This window comes from Perna viridis, chromosome 3, assembly GCF_037379345.1.
Source record: "Perna viridis isolate PV_CMFRI_1.1 ecotype Kerala chromosome 3, ASM3737934v1, whole genome shotgun sequence".
Lineage (NCBI taxonomy): Eukaryota > Metazoa > Mollusca > Bivalvia > Mytilida > Mytilidae > Perna > Perna viridis.
Genome location: NC_142447.1, coordinates 15148970 through 15166320, shown reverse-complemented (window position 1 = coordinate 15166320; position 17351 = coordinate 15148970). Strand labels below are relative to the sequence as shown.

The following is a 17351-nucleotide window of genomic DNA, read 5'->3' as shown; positions in this document are numbered from 1 at the left end:
GCTTAAACTGGAAATATTGCACGACTGTGTTCAGATGACCTTTCTGATCAGTCAATCAGGATTCATCTTTTATGATTTTGGAAGCATGGGGATTCTGAAAAGGTCATGAGAACAGAAAGTAGATGAAGTGTTGTTAGACCCTATATGCAGTGACTGAATGGAACAATTGATAGGTCTAATTTTAATTAGGCTGAGAACATTGAAGCTTGAACGTGATCGGAGGAAGTTAAAGATCGTGAACAAAAACTTTACTACTTTTACGACAATTTTAACAAATCCGCAACTAATACAAACAAATCGAGAATCAATGCTTTTTTTTAAATATAATTATTATTTGCAAAGAATATAAAGTATTGCGTTTTTATAAACCAAATGCAAAAATTTCTGAAAATGCAAAAGGCAACATACATTTTGCCATAGTATATTAGCATGTTTATCTACATATTACATCATGATTCCAATTTTTCTCAATATTGTAGCCGGTTTTAGCCGGTTAAAAATTCGTTTTCCATTTTTATCGACCTATAACATTGAATTTGTCACTGATATAAGGTTGTACTAACTTTTTAGAATACATATGGCGAAATGTTGCTTTTTAAATTTTCTGAAGAAAAAAAATGAATATTATAATTAAATATGCATTGCTACATATCCTTTGTAAAGGATTCTATTTTGACAGGCAGTTTTGCTGAATTTTCTTTGTTCATGATCCTGAACTTCCTCCGCTCACGATCAAACTGTAATACTCGACGCATATTATCGATTGTTCAGACACGATATTTTCTCTCGCATGACAGTGTTGCGACTGTGTGCTTAAGGATATACATATACTGCTATTGTGTTGGTATAATGGTAATGATTCAACCCAATAACAATCCATAAGAAATAGCTGTCTCAGAAAAGGGGGGAGATGACTTAAAGTATCAAAATATTAACAAATTAATAAAGAGGGTGTTTTGTGTGCTCTTTTTTCGATAATTTTAGATATACCAAGTATAACGAACTACATTGTCGGCATTTCAAGGAAAAGGCGAATCTTCATGCGAACAAAACTTCGGATCAATGGAATACAAACTATCGACACCATGCAAACCAATCGAACACGATCGATTTCAAAAATATTGTGATTAAATTTGGCTAATTTTCATCTCATTAAACAGAACATTAGCTTGATTTCCGACAAAAAGTAAAAAGAACAATAACTCAGATCATTTATTACTGAATTTAATACTAATAAGATTCCAGTTTTCTCATGAGCAAGCGAACATTTTGTGTATGAGAGAGAGGTAATTCTCTTCTTCATGTTCAACGGCACGCATCTATCGTCTGCAGTTTTATCTATTGTTGTACATGTAGTTCTCATTTTTTCAAGAAAAAAAAATAATATTGTGAGTGTTTCTAATTAGTATACGTGATTGTCATATATGTTTGTTCGATCTATTTTTGTTCAATTTAAACAATGAAGCCTAAACGATAACATAATTCACTACACCCCACTCGAACAGATAACCCTTCCTTAACATGGTTAAAAACTTTACTGGTTATGAAACTGCATTTCTTCTACTGCTATTTTTTTTTTGTTTCGCTCTCGTTCAAAGCATTTGAAATTTCGTCAGATATAGCCTAGCTTACTAAGATTTGTGCAGGTGGGTTTATATGGATAGTTACAAGAACCAGCATGGACGTTTTTACTCCCGTTCTTGATTTTAATCATTTTTTTATCTGTCTAAAGGAGCAACAATTTGATTTTTAGTGGGAAAGGGAGAACCTACTAGGATCAAATTTGAAATAAAAAGGCAATACGATGAAGTATGGTTAAAAACAATCCAGTATAAACATTTAGTAAAATAACGACAGGAAGTAAGTGGTAGAAAAGAAATTAAGATATGATTTGAAAAAAAAATCAGAGCAGGAAAGAATAATAACTAAAAAGTCGGGTTAGAAGCTGAAAAAAAATCTTCGACACAAATTGGCGATGGTTCTATATTCCCTGAACGATGATCACTGGTAAATAGTTTCAATGAATATTGGTGTCCACCAAAATATTTTTTTTCTTTCAAAATTTTTAAGGCTCTTCATTCCCTACTTGTGGAGCTCGGGATGCAGCCATATTTTATCCTGTTTTTGCAGAGTTACCCCCCGTAAGAGCTGGTGTAATTTCGAAGTCTCTCTAATCGATGTTCGAATTCGGATGCAGAAAAAAAGAAGTAACTCGAATGAAAATGGAATCCCCAGCAGAGAAACACAACGGTGTTTCTAAAATTTACAGGGTGTTTCATTTTGTTGGTTGGTTACATAAGGATGATTTTCATTTGTATCCCGGGTAAAGAAAATTTATGGCAGGGTCAGTAGAACGAGAAATTCCCTTTTGACTTTCAATATTTTCTATTTTCTAAAGTATCGTCGATATCGGATGGAAAACCTTACGTGTTCCGAATAGACACCTGCTCCAAAGGTAGATAAATGTTGACAAAATGTTGGTCCGCAAGTCGGGAATAACAGTTGTCGCACGTTCTTCTGTCAACTTTGCTTGTTAATTCACCATATTTGAATAAGTTTACCTGAATAGTTTTGGGGTGTTCGATTGGACTAAGGGACTATTCATTAAAGTTTATGGGAATGGGAGGAAATGTCCAATATTCTCTTATTTTAAACACTCCTCCATATAGGAATAAAAATTCCAGACCCCCCCCCCCCCTTTTCCAGAGCTTAATAAAATTTCAAACCTCTTTTGATCTTTCAATTGGATAAAAAGTTAGATAACTCATGAAAATTTGAATGCCCCTTTATACATCTTAAATTTTTCGAGACCCTACCTCTTGTGATACCTTTCAAATTTCAAGACTCCCCATTATTTCCTATCCCCTTTACCCCAACGACCAGTCCCTATAATGATGGTACTGGTAGTCTACATGTAAATATTCTGGGTTAAATGTACATTAAAAATATTTATTTTGTACATATCTTACGAAATCTATCACTGACTTTTCATGTGACTTCGAACTTCTGACAGGATTAATTTGCAATTCATCTGGGTATTTTACCACTTATGTAGTAACAGGAGTGGTCTCTGGTTTTGTTGTTTTACCCTCATTGAATGAAGTAGACAGAGTATTTGTTTCAGGTCTCCTAGCTCCAAATGGAATATTTCTGTCTTTGTTTTGAATACTTCCTACTAGTACAAAACCCGCGTCTCTCTTTGTATCACCGACACTTTCTGCCTCTTTTGCTGATTTTTTCTTTAATTTACTAAATGTCCATGACAATTCTGAGTCTTCTTCAGAAGTACTTGCAGGTAAACTAGAATCATGTAAACTTTTTGGTCTTTGTCTTGATAACTTAGCAAGCCGTCCTATACCGTGTGATGGAGACTTAGAATATATATTTTAAAATAAAATACAGGTATGTGAAGAAAAATAGTGATAGCTTAAGAGGTCATGCACCATTTCACAACAACGTGTGTATAAGAGTTCGTGATACCATTTATACTTTTAAGTACTTCTCCGGGTAATAATCGGGCGAAATGTATATAAGGTGTGGTACATGAAGGAAAAAAGCAGAGATTATACTGCATTAACCAATTAATTATACCTGATAACCACCAGAAATAACCATCAAAGTGTATGTAAAACTTGCCTTTTTTAAGATATTGATTGATCAAATTTAATTAAAATACACTACGGAAAAATGGCGTGAAAATTTTCCGGCACTCTTTCTCTATATAAGCAGTCCAAAAATATCTACGTCACAGATGCTTCAGAATAAACTTAAATAGCTTTTTGGTTGTTTTATAGATGTACTTAATATATTTTAAGCAAAAATGACTAAATTGGGGTAAATGATATGCTACCCATTGCCTGATTCTTACACAGAATGGTACTTAATTCTCTTCTTTGTGTCAAGGAGCAACCGTAGGACGTCTAGTGGGGAAGGAGGGAGGCTCAGATCACATCTGAAATAAAAAGGCATGACTATGCTTTATGGCTAAAACAATCCAGTATATATAATTTTGTAAAATAAAACGGCAGGATGTAAGTGGGAAAAAAATCAGGATATGGTTTGAAAAAAAAAATCAGAACAGAAAAGTGTAAAAAGTAAAAAGTAAAAAAATACTGAAAAAAGTCCAGGACACACAATTTAATCCTAGTCTCTCTTTGAAATCAAATGATAGCTCCCTAATGTACGTTGCAATGCCGCTTATGGTTAGATACATATACATTTGTATATGGAATTATTGGCGGTGGTTTTTGAAATAAATCACAGAAACTCCATTTATCACTATTTTACCACAGGCTGGCCATTTTTATCGTAAAATAATGCGACATACATGTAAATGGCCCTCCAACATCTCTCCATGTAGATAGAAAAAATTCCAGATCCCCTTCCAGAGCTTTATAAAATCTTTTTTGATCTTTCAATTTGCTAAAAGGTTTAATGCCCCTCCAAAATTTGAATCCCCCTTTAAATATCTAAAGTTTTGGAGTGATACCTTTAAAATTTCAAGACCACAATTACTTTCTATCCTCTTTACCAAAAGGCCCAGTCCCTTTAATTTAAAAATAATTAAACCGTTTTGTACATCTTTAAAATATCTTATGAGATTCGTGAATGTCCAATATGTACGTAAAATAAAACTTGATTTATGGTACACAAGGGAAGCTTAGCTTTTTTGCGTATAAGTGAGTAAAAACAAAGCAAGAACTAATTTAAAATTATTCATGTAAATAAATCAATAAATAAAAGGAATTAAAAAGGCGACGAATCTCTTGAATTTTATGCCATAAGTAACCCCCACCCTCGTTTCATAAAGCAAGCCCGTCTATCACATTTTCTCATTTGTGCTACTATTGAGACTTTTCTAAATTCTTACCTTTTATACAATTTAAAATAAAAAGGGATATTTCAAAAACAGTGGTAGGTAGGTTGCCGTGTTGTTGTTGACTCCGGCCCGCGACTCACCACATTTTTTATTTAAGGCACAGACCATTTTCTTCTCGGAAGGGAGGAGGCTGTGATTTTATGTGGCATTAGAATTTGTTTAGAGGTCAATATTGTTTTTCATTTGTAAATATACATAGTTGAATAGTGGGTAAAATTTTGAATTAGATATTTTTTGGTTCATAGTTGAGTAAAAAATGTGCTCAAATTAAGATTAATTTTTTTTTCAAAATAATCCCAGCCTCCACCTCCCCCCACCCTTGCAAAAAAAGTATACAAAATAGTCGGTGACTTATATCTATGTGTACCGCGCTAATTATGTATAACGGCATTTTTAATTACTTTCCAAAAAGAGCTTTATTTCTTTTTTTAACACGTTGGCTATCACTATTTTGTTTCGCGCGTTATAATTACAAGAAAAATAAAAATTGTTGTTTGAACAGGAAGTAAATTGAAAGTAATGTTAACATGTATATTTAGAATACGTTTTGTACATATCTGATGAAATTTATCACTGAATGTTTACATTGATTTTTGAGGTGACTTTGAACTGTTCATAGGATTAGCAATTCACCTGAGTATTTTATCATATTAAAATATATCTTGTCAGCATTTTTAGGTGAGTGATGAAAAAAGTAAGAACAGATTGAAAGGTCATACCCCGGGTCATACTCTTGTGTATAAAGAGTGAACGATACCAATCATTCCCTAGATCAACATTTGAATTTATGGTAAGGAGCTGTTTTATTATTATTTATTTATTTACTGAGCTTTCAGTCATAATTAATTCGCCGAAAAAGATGTTTGCACCTTTACGTCTTATTATTTACTTTATGCATGATTTCCCGGAACAAACAATTTGTCCGCGTGAACAGAGGGAACATATCGCACGATAGGACCTAAATTTGTCATAAGATTGATAAGGGGGGGTAGGTCATAATATAGGACATTGTGATAAATTTGACCAGGATTTAAAAAAATGAATTCTGGTATAGTTAGGTGAGCTCTATAACACAATGCAAGATACATGTACAAGTAGAAAATAAGACATTGTTATGATAAATTATTAAAAGTGTTGTGAGATGTTATTATTAACAAATTGAAATTCAGATTTTAAAAAAGTCGCCGATTAATGCATATTAACGAATTAACGAGTTTGTCCCCTCCGATACAGATGAGATCAGTTCTAAACTCTAAGGGGAACTATCAGAGGAGCCGACTCTATGACAGTTTTAAAGGTATCATGGAACAGTTCAAGAGCCAGCTCTTCTGACAGTCTACTAATAGAGCACACTTTACGAGAACAGTCCTGCTTCTAGAGCCAGCTCTTCTGACAGTGGAAGTAGAGCCGGCTTTACAAGAACAGTTCTAGTAGTAAAAACAGCTCTACGAGAACAGTTCTGCTAATAGAGCCGGCTCTGCTAGAATTGTCAGAAGAGCTGGCCCTAGAACTGTCTGAGAACTGTTCTGAATCTATCATGGAACTGTTCTTTTTTCAGATTGTGTAATTCCTTACGAGAAATTCCAATGTAATTCCACCATTTTTGTTACTAAGGGCCGATTATTGACAAAGTACTCAGAATATGTATTTTTACTCTCTATGTTGACAAAAATGTAATTTCTCACGAATTTGAACATAAACAATTATAAAGTAGGAACGATAACCCTTAGAAGAATTTTATGACACAAAATAAGGCAGTAAATCTTTGTTTTTATCAAACTATCAACAACCGAAAATCGTCTTGGCAACAAAATCTATATATTTTACTGTATATGGACTCCATATAGCATTGTCGTATATCGAGATTTGGTCGCACTTGTGTCTTGTATATTAATAAGATATTATCTTATTTAGTAATGTCAATGTTCTTCTAATAAGTCCCATAATACTGTAATCTGGATTTAAAATGTAATCGGACTTGAAAAAAAATCATATTTTACGTAAATGCCGTTTTGTGATATAAATAAGCAAGTTATTTAACACAGTTACTTTAAATATCGGTAGGTGTCAATAAAACTGTACACCAATTTTTATTTCAAATTTGAACTATATTTTATGTATGTGACGTCGAGTATAGTAATTTGTAAATGTTTGCAATGAGTAGCTTACTATAGGGAAGATATTTTTTGTTAGATTCTTGAAAATGGAGATAACCCACCCTAAATGCTTTACATGTGAGAACTTCATTAGCATGATTAGTACAGCCTAGTTAAATCACTCGATGGAAACTGCATAAATTATATGGGAAGATTTATTAGATATGATTATTATGGAAATATGCATGGAGATAATTATTGGTAAATACTTGCAAAGGGAGATAATGCAACTTAGGGTCCGACATTTGGAAACAAAACTTCTTCTTAAGCGCTTAAATTATTTCAATTAAATGTTTAAGACAGTTTAGCATTATATGTACATGTAGGTGAACTATACATGTAGTCAATGTCAACTCGCTGCCAGTGGTTAAACATTATCAAAGTGCACTCCAATCTCTGGTATACTCCTTGAAATGTTCACGTTTTCCATTTACGCGTTCGTGCATCGTTTATCGTGTTTACAAAATCGTTTTGCGTTCGTTTAAACGCATGATAAACGCACGATAAAAGTGTTCGTTTAAACGCACGCTGTGAGCCTTCGTTTAAACGCACGATGGGAGCGTTCTTTTAAACGCACAATAAAAGCGTTTGTTTATTTTTGTACTTTGATTATTTCCTTGATTCAACTGCTATTTTTTTATATTATTTGCTATTATTAATTGATATATTTTCATTAATTCAATTTCCTATTTCTTCTTTCGTCATTATTTGTTAATATTATTATTTTTCATCGTTCTTCTATCGTACTTTTTATAGTCGTCATCATGAACTCGTGGATCGCTATGGTGTATCCATCAGCACCATGAAAACTGATTTATTCAACGGGTCATGGTTTTCCTTCCCGCGTTTGTCTACCCCGGACTTGACTTTTTATGAGCAACTCGGCGGGTGTTTCTAGAAAAGCAGAGGACGCTTACCCCTACTGGTGCATCTGGTCCACGCTCCCAGTTTTTAGTGGAGTCCGAGTTGCTCATTTCATTTTTGTTACTTTGTATGTATGATTTTAGTTACTTTATGTTCTTTGTTGTGTATGTCTGTTTTCCATGTCTGGTCTTTGTCCCTGGATTACATTCTTTTGATTACCGCTATAACCTTGGTTCCCTTGATTACTCCTTAAAACGCACGCAGTGAGCATTCGTCTATCGTGCGTTTAAACGCATGCTAGGAGCGTTAGTTTTTCGTGCGTTTAAACTCACGATAGGAGCGTCCGTTTAAACGTACGATAGAAGCGTTCGTTTATCGTGCGTTTGGTGAGCGTTTAGAGTGCGTTTAGGTATCGTGTGTGCGGGAAACCTAAATGTATCAAGGAGTGTAACCTTTTTGTGTTTTTGCTTACAGTGCTTCTAATTTACTTTGTGCTATCTCTTTATACAGTAAAACCTGTCTGAAACAAACCTGAAAGGAGAGATTTGTTAAATTACGGAAGGTGTCCGGTTTTCACAGGTTCAAAGAGTATCAAAACTGTTTTGACGATACTTTATAAAGAGTTCGGTTTTAAAATTAGACAGGTTTCAATGTACTGAGCATGATATTCTTAAATGTAATAACCGTTGATTTTAGTATAAGTCACCGTTTAAAAATATTCCGATATACAAACATAACGTGAATGTAGCTATTTCGAGACTGTTAAGCTTTAACAGTGCATTTCAAGTCATCATTCAGCGGTAAAAAGTTCAGCAAGAGGTTTTAGGTGTCTTTCTTATTCTTACATTGTTCTGTACTTCATTACAGTGAAACATGCCTAGAATGAATCCCTTCTAAACTATGAATTTTGCTCGGTTAAGGCATGTGCTCTATTTCACAGGTTCAGAAAAAATTAAAGAGTATCTAAACTGATTTGACGGACTTCAGAAGATGTTTGGTTTATACAGGTTAATGTTTTCCTAGTGTTCAGTTCAGACAGGTGTCATTGTGTTTTCTATCCGGGTCGTCTACAATTACATACACTGTTTACATGTATATGTAAAAAAACTCTTGTGCTCAGATACATGTATTTGTAATGAATGGCAAAACTACTCGTTTGTGTTACCACCGTTTCCTGTGATTAGAATACAGGACAAATCAAATGGAACTATTGTCGTTGATTGGTATACCCTTTTCAGTGACAATGCACTGCTAAGGGTGACATATTAAAATGACCCTATCACTATCGCCAAAAAGTAATGTCTTGTTCACCGTTGAACATATGTGTTCATTTTTATATGACCGCAAAAAATGTGTGGTCGTATGATAATGTTTGGCGCTGTCGTCGTCATTCGTACATACTTGGTATTCGTGAGATAACTTAAATTTTGGTTGGTTGATCTTTATTAAATTCTATAATAAGATTCCAAACCACAAAAGAAAGGTTGGTATTGGTTTTGGGGGTTATGGCTCCAACCGTTTTAGAACTAGGGACCAAAACAAGTATTTCATAGAAGTTAACTATTGAATAAACTCCAGTTAAAGCACATGACTGTTTATGGTGTTGTTCCATAGTATTCTATTTCACAATGGTCAGACAACATGTATCATATTCACATCTTTCTCAAATTATTAAACTGAATGACAAGCCAAGAATGAAATTTAGTACCCTATTTCATAAACAATTGTCAGTAATAGTCAGTTACTGTACTCAATACTGACTGTTTTTTACTACTGGAAATTTTTTTGACCACTTTCCCTTTACCAGTTTGATGAGAGTGCGATACGGTTAAACGGTTGAGCTCATTTTTTGTCATAGTTGATCGTTGTAATAAAAAAAATTCATCTGCACAATATGTCATTTTAACTATAATGACTCAACATCTGTACTGCAAGCCTAAATCAATGTTCATTCTGATCGTATATATATATGTATATAATGTACCATAATGTCTATCCAGTGCGATACCCACTAAACGCTGTCGTTTATGGTAAGTCTTAATTGTTGACACTTACGCACATGCGTACACACAAGCATTTTGAGCTTACTTTGTGGGAACATTTCTATCGTTGGATTTGGTCACAGAGCGAAGTTACAGCTGATAAGAAAAAATGATGCTTATAACTTTTTCATTTTTTTTCAGATTTGTACAATGTTTTCTCCACAACTTATCGCTTGTTTGGTAATACAACTGACAGTATCGGTGTCAGCGTCTGAAGAAAAATTCGAAACTATCGTACTTGATACAAAGCTAGGCTCTGTAAAAGGGTTAATGGTCAAAGATCCAGATACTGGGGAAGACATTTATAAATTTCAGGGCATTCGTTATGGTAAGCCACCCATAGGACCTTTACGTTTTAAACCACCTGAAAAAGTTGACGTCTGGACTGAAACATACGATGCTACAACATATGGATCAGTATGTCATCAATTTCTTCCTGAAGAAATGGCAGCTTTTAAACCCCCTAAAGTTGATGAGGACTGCTTGTTTTTGAATATATTCTTGACACAACTACCAGAAAAGAACACAAAACGATCCGTGATGGTTTGGATACATGGCGGTGGGTTAATGAACGGACATGGGGATCTCTATGATGGAGGATGGCTTGCACTCCAAGGTGACGTCATTGTTGTGACCTTGAATTACAGATTAGGCATTTTTGGTTTCTTAGCATTAGACCACCCTGCTGCGTTGGGTAATTATGGTATATGGGATCAAAAACTTGCTTTGCAGTGGATTCACGAGAACATCGAGGCCTTTGGGGGCGACCCAAATTCCGTGACAATATTCGGTGAGTCTGCTGGTGGATGGAGCGTTTCTTTCCAGTCACTGATACCGTCAAACAAAGGTCTTTTTCAGAGGGTTATTGCCCAAAGCGGCGTTGTAACACAATCAGGAGTGCTAAATAAGGAAATGATCAACGATGCATTTGAAGATCTCTCGAGGAAGGTTGACTGTCCTGTCCAAGACATGTACAAATTTGTTAACTGTCTCAGAGATATTGATGCTGAAAAACTGAACGATATAGCTGACTATTTTGCAGCCTTATCAAATGAATCCCTTAGCATGAATACTCAATATCAAGTAGCCGTTGATGGAGAACTATATACCGATAATCCTCTAGTTCTTCTTTCGGATGTTAATTCCGAAGTTTCGAAATTTTTCAAGTCGCTTGATTTTATGGCCGGTACAACATCTAATGAGGGAAATTTATTACCGGCGTCCGCCCATCGGGGCATGCAAATTCATTATGGTTTCAATATAACCGAAAGTGTACCAGCAAAATTCTTGTACAAGGGCCTTGTTGATCCATTCGTTAAAAAAGTTTTCAATAATGATGCAAATCTAAAGAAGTCGCTCTATAAATTTTATACATCTGACGTTTCCGAGGATGACCAAAGCCTGAAAGTGACCGAATTCTTGGCGGACATGATCTTTGTTTACCCAACGACCAAAATGTTAGAATATCACGCACAAGGAAGCGGTGGAACATATCAATACTTGTTTTCTCATGAAAGCGCAACGCCTATCAATGTAGCCGGTCCTATGCCAAAATGGTTTCAAGGAGTTGGGCATGGTGAAGAATTGCCCTACATTTTCAATCTAGGAAGTATCATACCACATTTAAGTACGACTGAAGAAGAGAAGCGTCTTTCTCGTATGATTATACAGTACTGGACATCGTTTGCCAAGACAGGGTAAGTTGTGACTTGGCACGAATTAAGGATTCAGAGGGTAAAAGGGGGAGCAGAAACAAGCATTTGTTTGATGTTTGGACAAATACTTTCATTTAAGAATTGAATGCTTCATCAGTCTTGAAAAGCGTTGATCGTATCACATTTTTAATGAATTTATGAATTGCGCTGTCCAAAATGTGCGTCGGATCAACAATTTTACACGTCAATGTAACATCCAAACTGAAACATTTAATTTAACATGTTTGTCCTTTTTTATGTCATCTGTATATTTGTTACATGTAGTAACCGACTTTTCGTGGTCGTATAGCACATCACGTGAAACTATGAGTGCTGTATACGTAAAGATGTAGAACAGTCTAAGGCTACATGCAGTAAGTACGGAAATAAAGCATCATGATAATAGGTTCTTACACGAGTCTCTATTGAAGATCTTGAATTTCTTCCACGAGTGTCAGAAATTCCGGCTTTCGACGAATGAAGTTCAGCGGAACGAGTGAAAAAAAAAACGAAGAACTTCTCACACGAGTGTAAGGAATTCCAGATCTTCAAAAAATGACGAGTGTAAGAAAGTAGAATTTCTTCCTCCCTTTTACTGCCAAAGGTGTGGAATTACAACAAAAGTCAATGAGTAATTTGCATAAAATATGTGCCATATTACTGGGTGCCAATTAACCACGTGACGTATGATTTACAGTAATCACTCCGAAAAATGTGTTTATATAGTAATGAATTCTTAAGTTTTTGTATAATTTGAATATATCAACATGCATTGTTATACAAAAACGTGGACCTGCGTACAAAAGTTGGTTTAATTTATAATTTATTGACCCTCGGAACTTTACTGGCCTACTTTTACTTATCGTGCACCTACCTACATGCATCTGTAATGGCTGTCTGTCATAGAAAAACAACTAAAACGGAAGAGCAGTTGTTTCTTTAGTTAGCTTGAAGTACTATCCCCAAAAACGCTTTGCTATCCTACAGTTCAGATATAAATATTTGATTCGAGATCAGTCAACAAAGTTCTTAGAATATTTTATTTACAAAAGACGTGACCTTTTTCAGAAAAAATTATTGGTTAAGCTCTTAATGGGTTACTTTTAGCACGTGATTTTTCTATAATACTCTAAAGAAAACGACGTGTTTTTATTGAAGATCGACTCTTGTAGACAAATTCAAATGTGAAACTTAGTGAAGCGTTAAATGACGGCTGTCTTTCAGAAAATGCTTTATTTTTCATTTTTAATTCCGATGAGGTTACGGGTAAGATACACAAGTTGTATTTTATAATAAAAAAATGCGCACCCGCCTCTCCGTCCTGGAAATAAAAATCACGAAAAGCCTGTGTCTGATTTTACGGGGCGCCGAATGGGACTTGATCTTTTTGTAATCAAAATCAATTTTGAATTCCGTCACAACAAAATCATTTTTGTCGTACAATTTTGTAATGACGAAATTCATTTTTTGAGATACATTTCAATTTTGTGAGACAAAATTCAATTTTGTGTCATAAGTCAATTCTGTGTCACAAAATTCAACATTCAATTTTGTGAGTCAAATTTCAATTATGTGTCACAAAAGTCAAACATGTGTCAAAAATTCAATTCTGTGTCACAAAAGTCAATTTTGTATGCAAATTAGTTTACAGAATCCTTTGGATACCCAAATGAATTCAAAATGTGCAGCATCATGTACACGTGTACGATTCACTGCAATACAGTGAATAAGGTACATGGACGAATGTGCACGGTTATAATAAAGCACATATTATCAAGTGAAAGAAATATAGGATATCGCAATCGTATAATCCACTGTGTCACTTAATCTTGAATCTAAAGAAAGATCATTTGAGCGTTAGACACGTACTTCTGTCGGTTTTTCATCTCGCCCGACCTGTTCCACTCAACCGAATTTCTTGTGTTATACGTCAATAGAATTGGAATGAAATAAGGAATCTAACTGTACATATACCTGGCAAAGAATTGTGAGGGATAGTGGAACAATATAATCTTTCGCTGACTTTAACAGATTAACAAATTTCACCGCACATCATATTTCTAATATTATTTTCTTGACTAATCTGACAATTCATTTCTTTTTCCAGCAAAATTTGGAACATATACATTAATACAAATTATCTTGTCAAATTTTAACAAATTTGGTTGCGATTTACAGGTCGGGCAAATGCATTTTATAGTTGAGTTGAAAGATGTCAGGATATGATCACGTGAGTCACCAGGGAAAATCCCAATAAATCGAAAGTAGAAAAATCGCGTATTTTAAAACCTGTTTTATCAAACAAATCTCATAGAAAAGGTATATTAGCAATTTTAGTCATTGCAAAACAGTTATACTGTAGAAAGCTACTTAAAAGTCTTTTTTTTTTAATTTCACTTAAAACGGCCTTAACCGTCCTGCTTGCTCGAACTAATCGGAAACCTGCGTCTGCGAGACCTGCGGTTATTATAAGAACCTTCTTATATGAAAATCGCGATGAAAGAATTTATTTGCATATCCAAAGGATTCTGTAAACTAATTTGCAAACAAAATTGACTTTTGTGTCAAAATTCAATTTTGTGACACAAAATTAAATTTTGTGACACAAAATTGACTTTTGAAATTTTGTGACACAGAATTTACTTTTGTGATACAAAATTGATAATTTGTAGTATGTTATTGAATTCATTTTTGTTGAACAAAATTTACTTTTGTCTGAGTGTACAAAATTGAATTTTGAGTACAAAACCACAAGAGCCCATTCGGCGCCCCGTAGATCTTGGTAAGTACATGAACGATTTGTCTGTTACCATGCACTCCGCACCGTGAAAAAGGTTGGTATTGATTTTTGTGGTTGCGGCGAACGCCGATTTGGAATTAGCGGCCAAAAAGGGGCGTTTTATATACCATGCATTCGTTTTCATACAATAGTATTGTCTTTAATGTCGTGTAATGTGCCAAGACTAAATCTTGTAATTCTTGAAAAAATTGTCAATTTGAATAAACCCGTTTTTTTCTTCTTCAGAAACCCTGATGGAGGAAAAGGTTCGATACCGTGGGAACAATTTGAAAGAACTGAGAAAAAATACTTAGACATCAAATCACCTCTTTCATTGAAGAGTTCATTCCGGAAGGAAATGGTTGATTTTATGGACTCCGTCTTCTTACAATTAAGCAATAAACGAGACGAGTTATAGCACATTATGACTTTACATTCAAGTAGGTGCATGTACAAACTCTTCCGGAGATCTATATCCGCTTCCTGTTTCATTGCGTCTTACTCATGATCAGCTAGTGTTAGTGTAAAACCACTATTAAAAGTCCCATTACTTTCTATGTTGAATTAAGCAATTTTCAAGGTCTCAATCTTTTGTTAAAATGAACTTTAACTGGTTTTATCATAGAGGGGTCCCTTTAAAGACTCTCTCATAAAATTTGCAGCATACCTTTAATGGCTTCTAAGAAAGAACGGTGAAGTGAAAGTAGACAGGTACTAAAAATACTACTTTCCTTTTGGAAATTTGACAAATCAATGGGCTTAAGATCTAGAGTCTGACAAATTATTCTCTACATCAGAGTTCAAAACTGTTGTATTCAGTGTGTACCTAACATGATAAGCTTTCAGATGATGCCAAGTTTGCATATACTGGCTAAATCACAAAAAATATACAATACATCCTAAGAACTACTTTGTTTTTACGGACTACTTTCTGGTATCTGCAGGCGACTGGTTCCCCTTAATAGAGGTATTATACCTTTATAGTCTTTGCTAGACAGGATGTGAAAAAGCACTACATTTTACATGCAAATCTGCGAAGCTATTTTCACTGTAAATCTTATTTCCGTTACGGTGTTAAAACAAAGTGTGACAGAGGTGTTTTGAAAGAACGGTTATACCTTCTGTGCAATAGATTGCTATATGTAGTATATTTCGCAGAACCATAGAAGATTTAAAATTTACTTATCATGGCGACCGCATTTGTTTTGCATGACATGTTGTGTATGTTGTGAGTGGCGAACGCGTATACACATGATGTGAACACAGTACGTGTTTATGGCGAACACAATGCGTGTTACTGGTGAATACAGTACGTCCATTAACTGATGTTCATGGACGGTGTATATTATAAAGTACAATGAAGTTCCAAATTAAAACAGAACTTTGTGGTCGTATAATACTGTCATCACTGTAGACATTCGTGGTGTCCAGATAATTTGAGTAAAAGTGGATGAATCTTTTTAGAATGAAATTGTGCTTCAAGGTGTCATACTTTATGTACCTAAGAGAGTCTGGGTGTCTGAATTTTGGGTGGGATGGTTGCGTAGACAATGATTTGGGTACAAAAGAATAAAGCTCGTCGGAATTGTAACTTGAAGTGCAAAACCAAATTCGATTTACAAAAAGAGGTTGGCATTGATACAGGGGTTTGTGATTTGAGCTGTTGGTGAATTATGGGCCAAAAACGGCAATTTCGCTTCTAGTCAAATTCTCATCTTTTGTCAAATGTTTTATTGCAGTTAAAATTCCGAGCTATATCATTTTTGAATAGTCTGCCCATTTTTGTTCAAGTTGTTTGGTTGCTGCTGTCGTATCAAACTGTATCATGCGAAGTATTCTATATATTTGTGATTAATTTTTTGCTATCTTTTTACTTTGAATTAAAGTATTTGACAAAAATATTTTTGTATCAATGAACCTCATTTACGCTTGTAAGGTTTATTTTTTGATAAAAAACAAAAATCAAATTGAAGAATGTATGTGGGCAAAACCGGATTCGTAAATAAAATCGTTCCATACCTGTTCTGATTTTTTACTCCTTATGGATGTACTGAAAACAATGGTTAACAATCTACATGTAGTATAAAGACCCAGTGGAGAATCGATTAATATTTCTGAACCTTGGCCTATTAATCGTCAAAGACTTGCAAATAGGGTGCATTTAGAATAATAAACATTTCGATTCCCATCGGATTCTCTTGATAACCATATGTGATACGTACAGAACTGGTTTTTGAATGATTGTGGTTTAACGTCCTATGGCAGATAAAGGTATATGCATTTTAGGGCGAAAACAATTGACCAATGAAACATAACAGACCCTGCTTTGTACCAGCCCAACACGCAAAGCCTAATCTTTTTATTGCGTTAGAAGAAGCAACAGTCCGACATTCAAACACATAATTCTAACTCAGCGACATCCCGCCGTCACTCTATGCATGCCTGGCAGAGAAGCGGTGACTAGGTGTACATTTTTAAAGCTTTGGTGCGACTCTGCCTGGGATCAAAACTCCCGCAATCGAGACAAGCACGCTACTCCTAAACCACTGAAGAGATGTTCTGAACTGGTAATGACTTCAGCTAGGAAAAATGAATACAGATATACGAAAAAAAGAATGAAACGTTACACCAATTTCATTTCCCACCTGTATGATTGATGAAACAACAGCACTATTATGAACATCAGGAAGCAACTTTTTATGAAGGATTTCTGTGTATGATACATTTAGGTACATATATTAACCAATTTTATCGCAATTTACATGTTTGAACGATTTTTTATGCATAAAGACTAAGTCTTGTGTAATTGTTCTGTTGTTTTATCGTACATCATAGCGTTTGGTTATTCTTTAAAATACATATAGATAATCTAAATTATTGTGAAGCTAATCCAAGTGAGTTTATCATTCAAGCCATTACCAGTTCAGAACATCTCTT

At 34.6% G+C, this 17351-nt stretch overlaps 1 protein-coding gene across 3 annotated transcripts; it reads left to right on the top strand.

The window, feature by feature from the left end:
• Window positions 1–5419: 5419 nt before the first annotated feature.
• Window positions 5420–16437, top strand: LOC148621152 (fatty acyl-CoA hydrolase precursor, medium chain-like). 3 transcript variants are annotated; one of them, XM_088575226.1, is made up of 3 exons: window positions 5420–5557; window positions 10083–11638; window positions 14661–16437. In XM_088575226.1, exons 2-3 carry the CDS (start codon window positions 10092–10094, stop codon window positions 14830–14832), a joined length of 1719 nt encoding a protein of 572 aa, XP_088431352.1. In that variant the 5' UTR covers window positions 5420–5557; window positions 10083–10091; the 3' UTR covers window positions 14833–16437. The 3 variants fall into 3 exon arrangements, with proteins under 3 accessions (XP_088431352.1, XP_088431351.1, XP_088431353.1); XM_088575225.1 differs by having other exon boundaries at window positions 5512–5669; XM_088575227.1 differs by lacking the exon at window positions 5420–5557 and adding an exon at window positions 5903–5937.
• Window positions 16438–17351: the final 914 nt, after the last annotated feature.

Bases quoted from the DNA above. Each gene is read 5' to 3' on its own strand.
- LOC148621152 (XM_088575225.1), top strand. The intron at 11,639-14,660 runs GTAAGTTGTGAC...TTTCTTCTTCAG, and splicing joins ACATCGTTTGCCAAGACAGG to AAACCCTGATGGAGGAAAAG.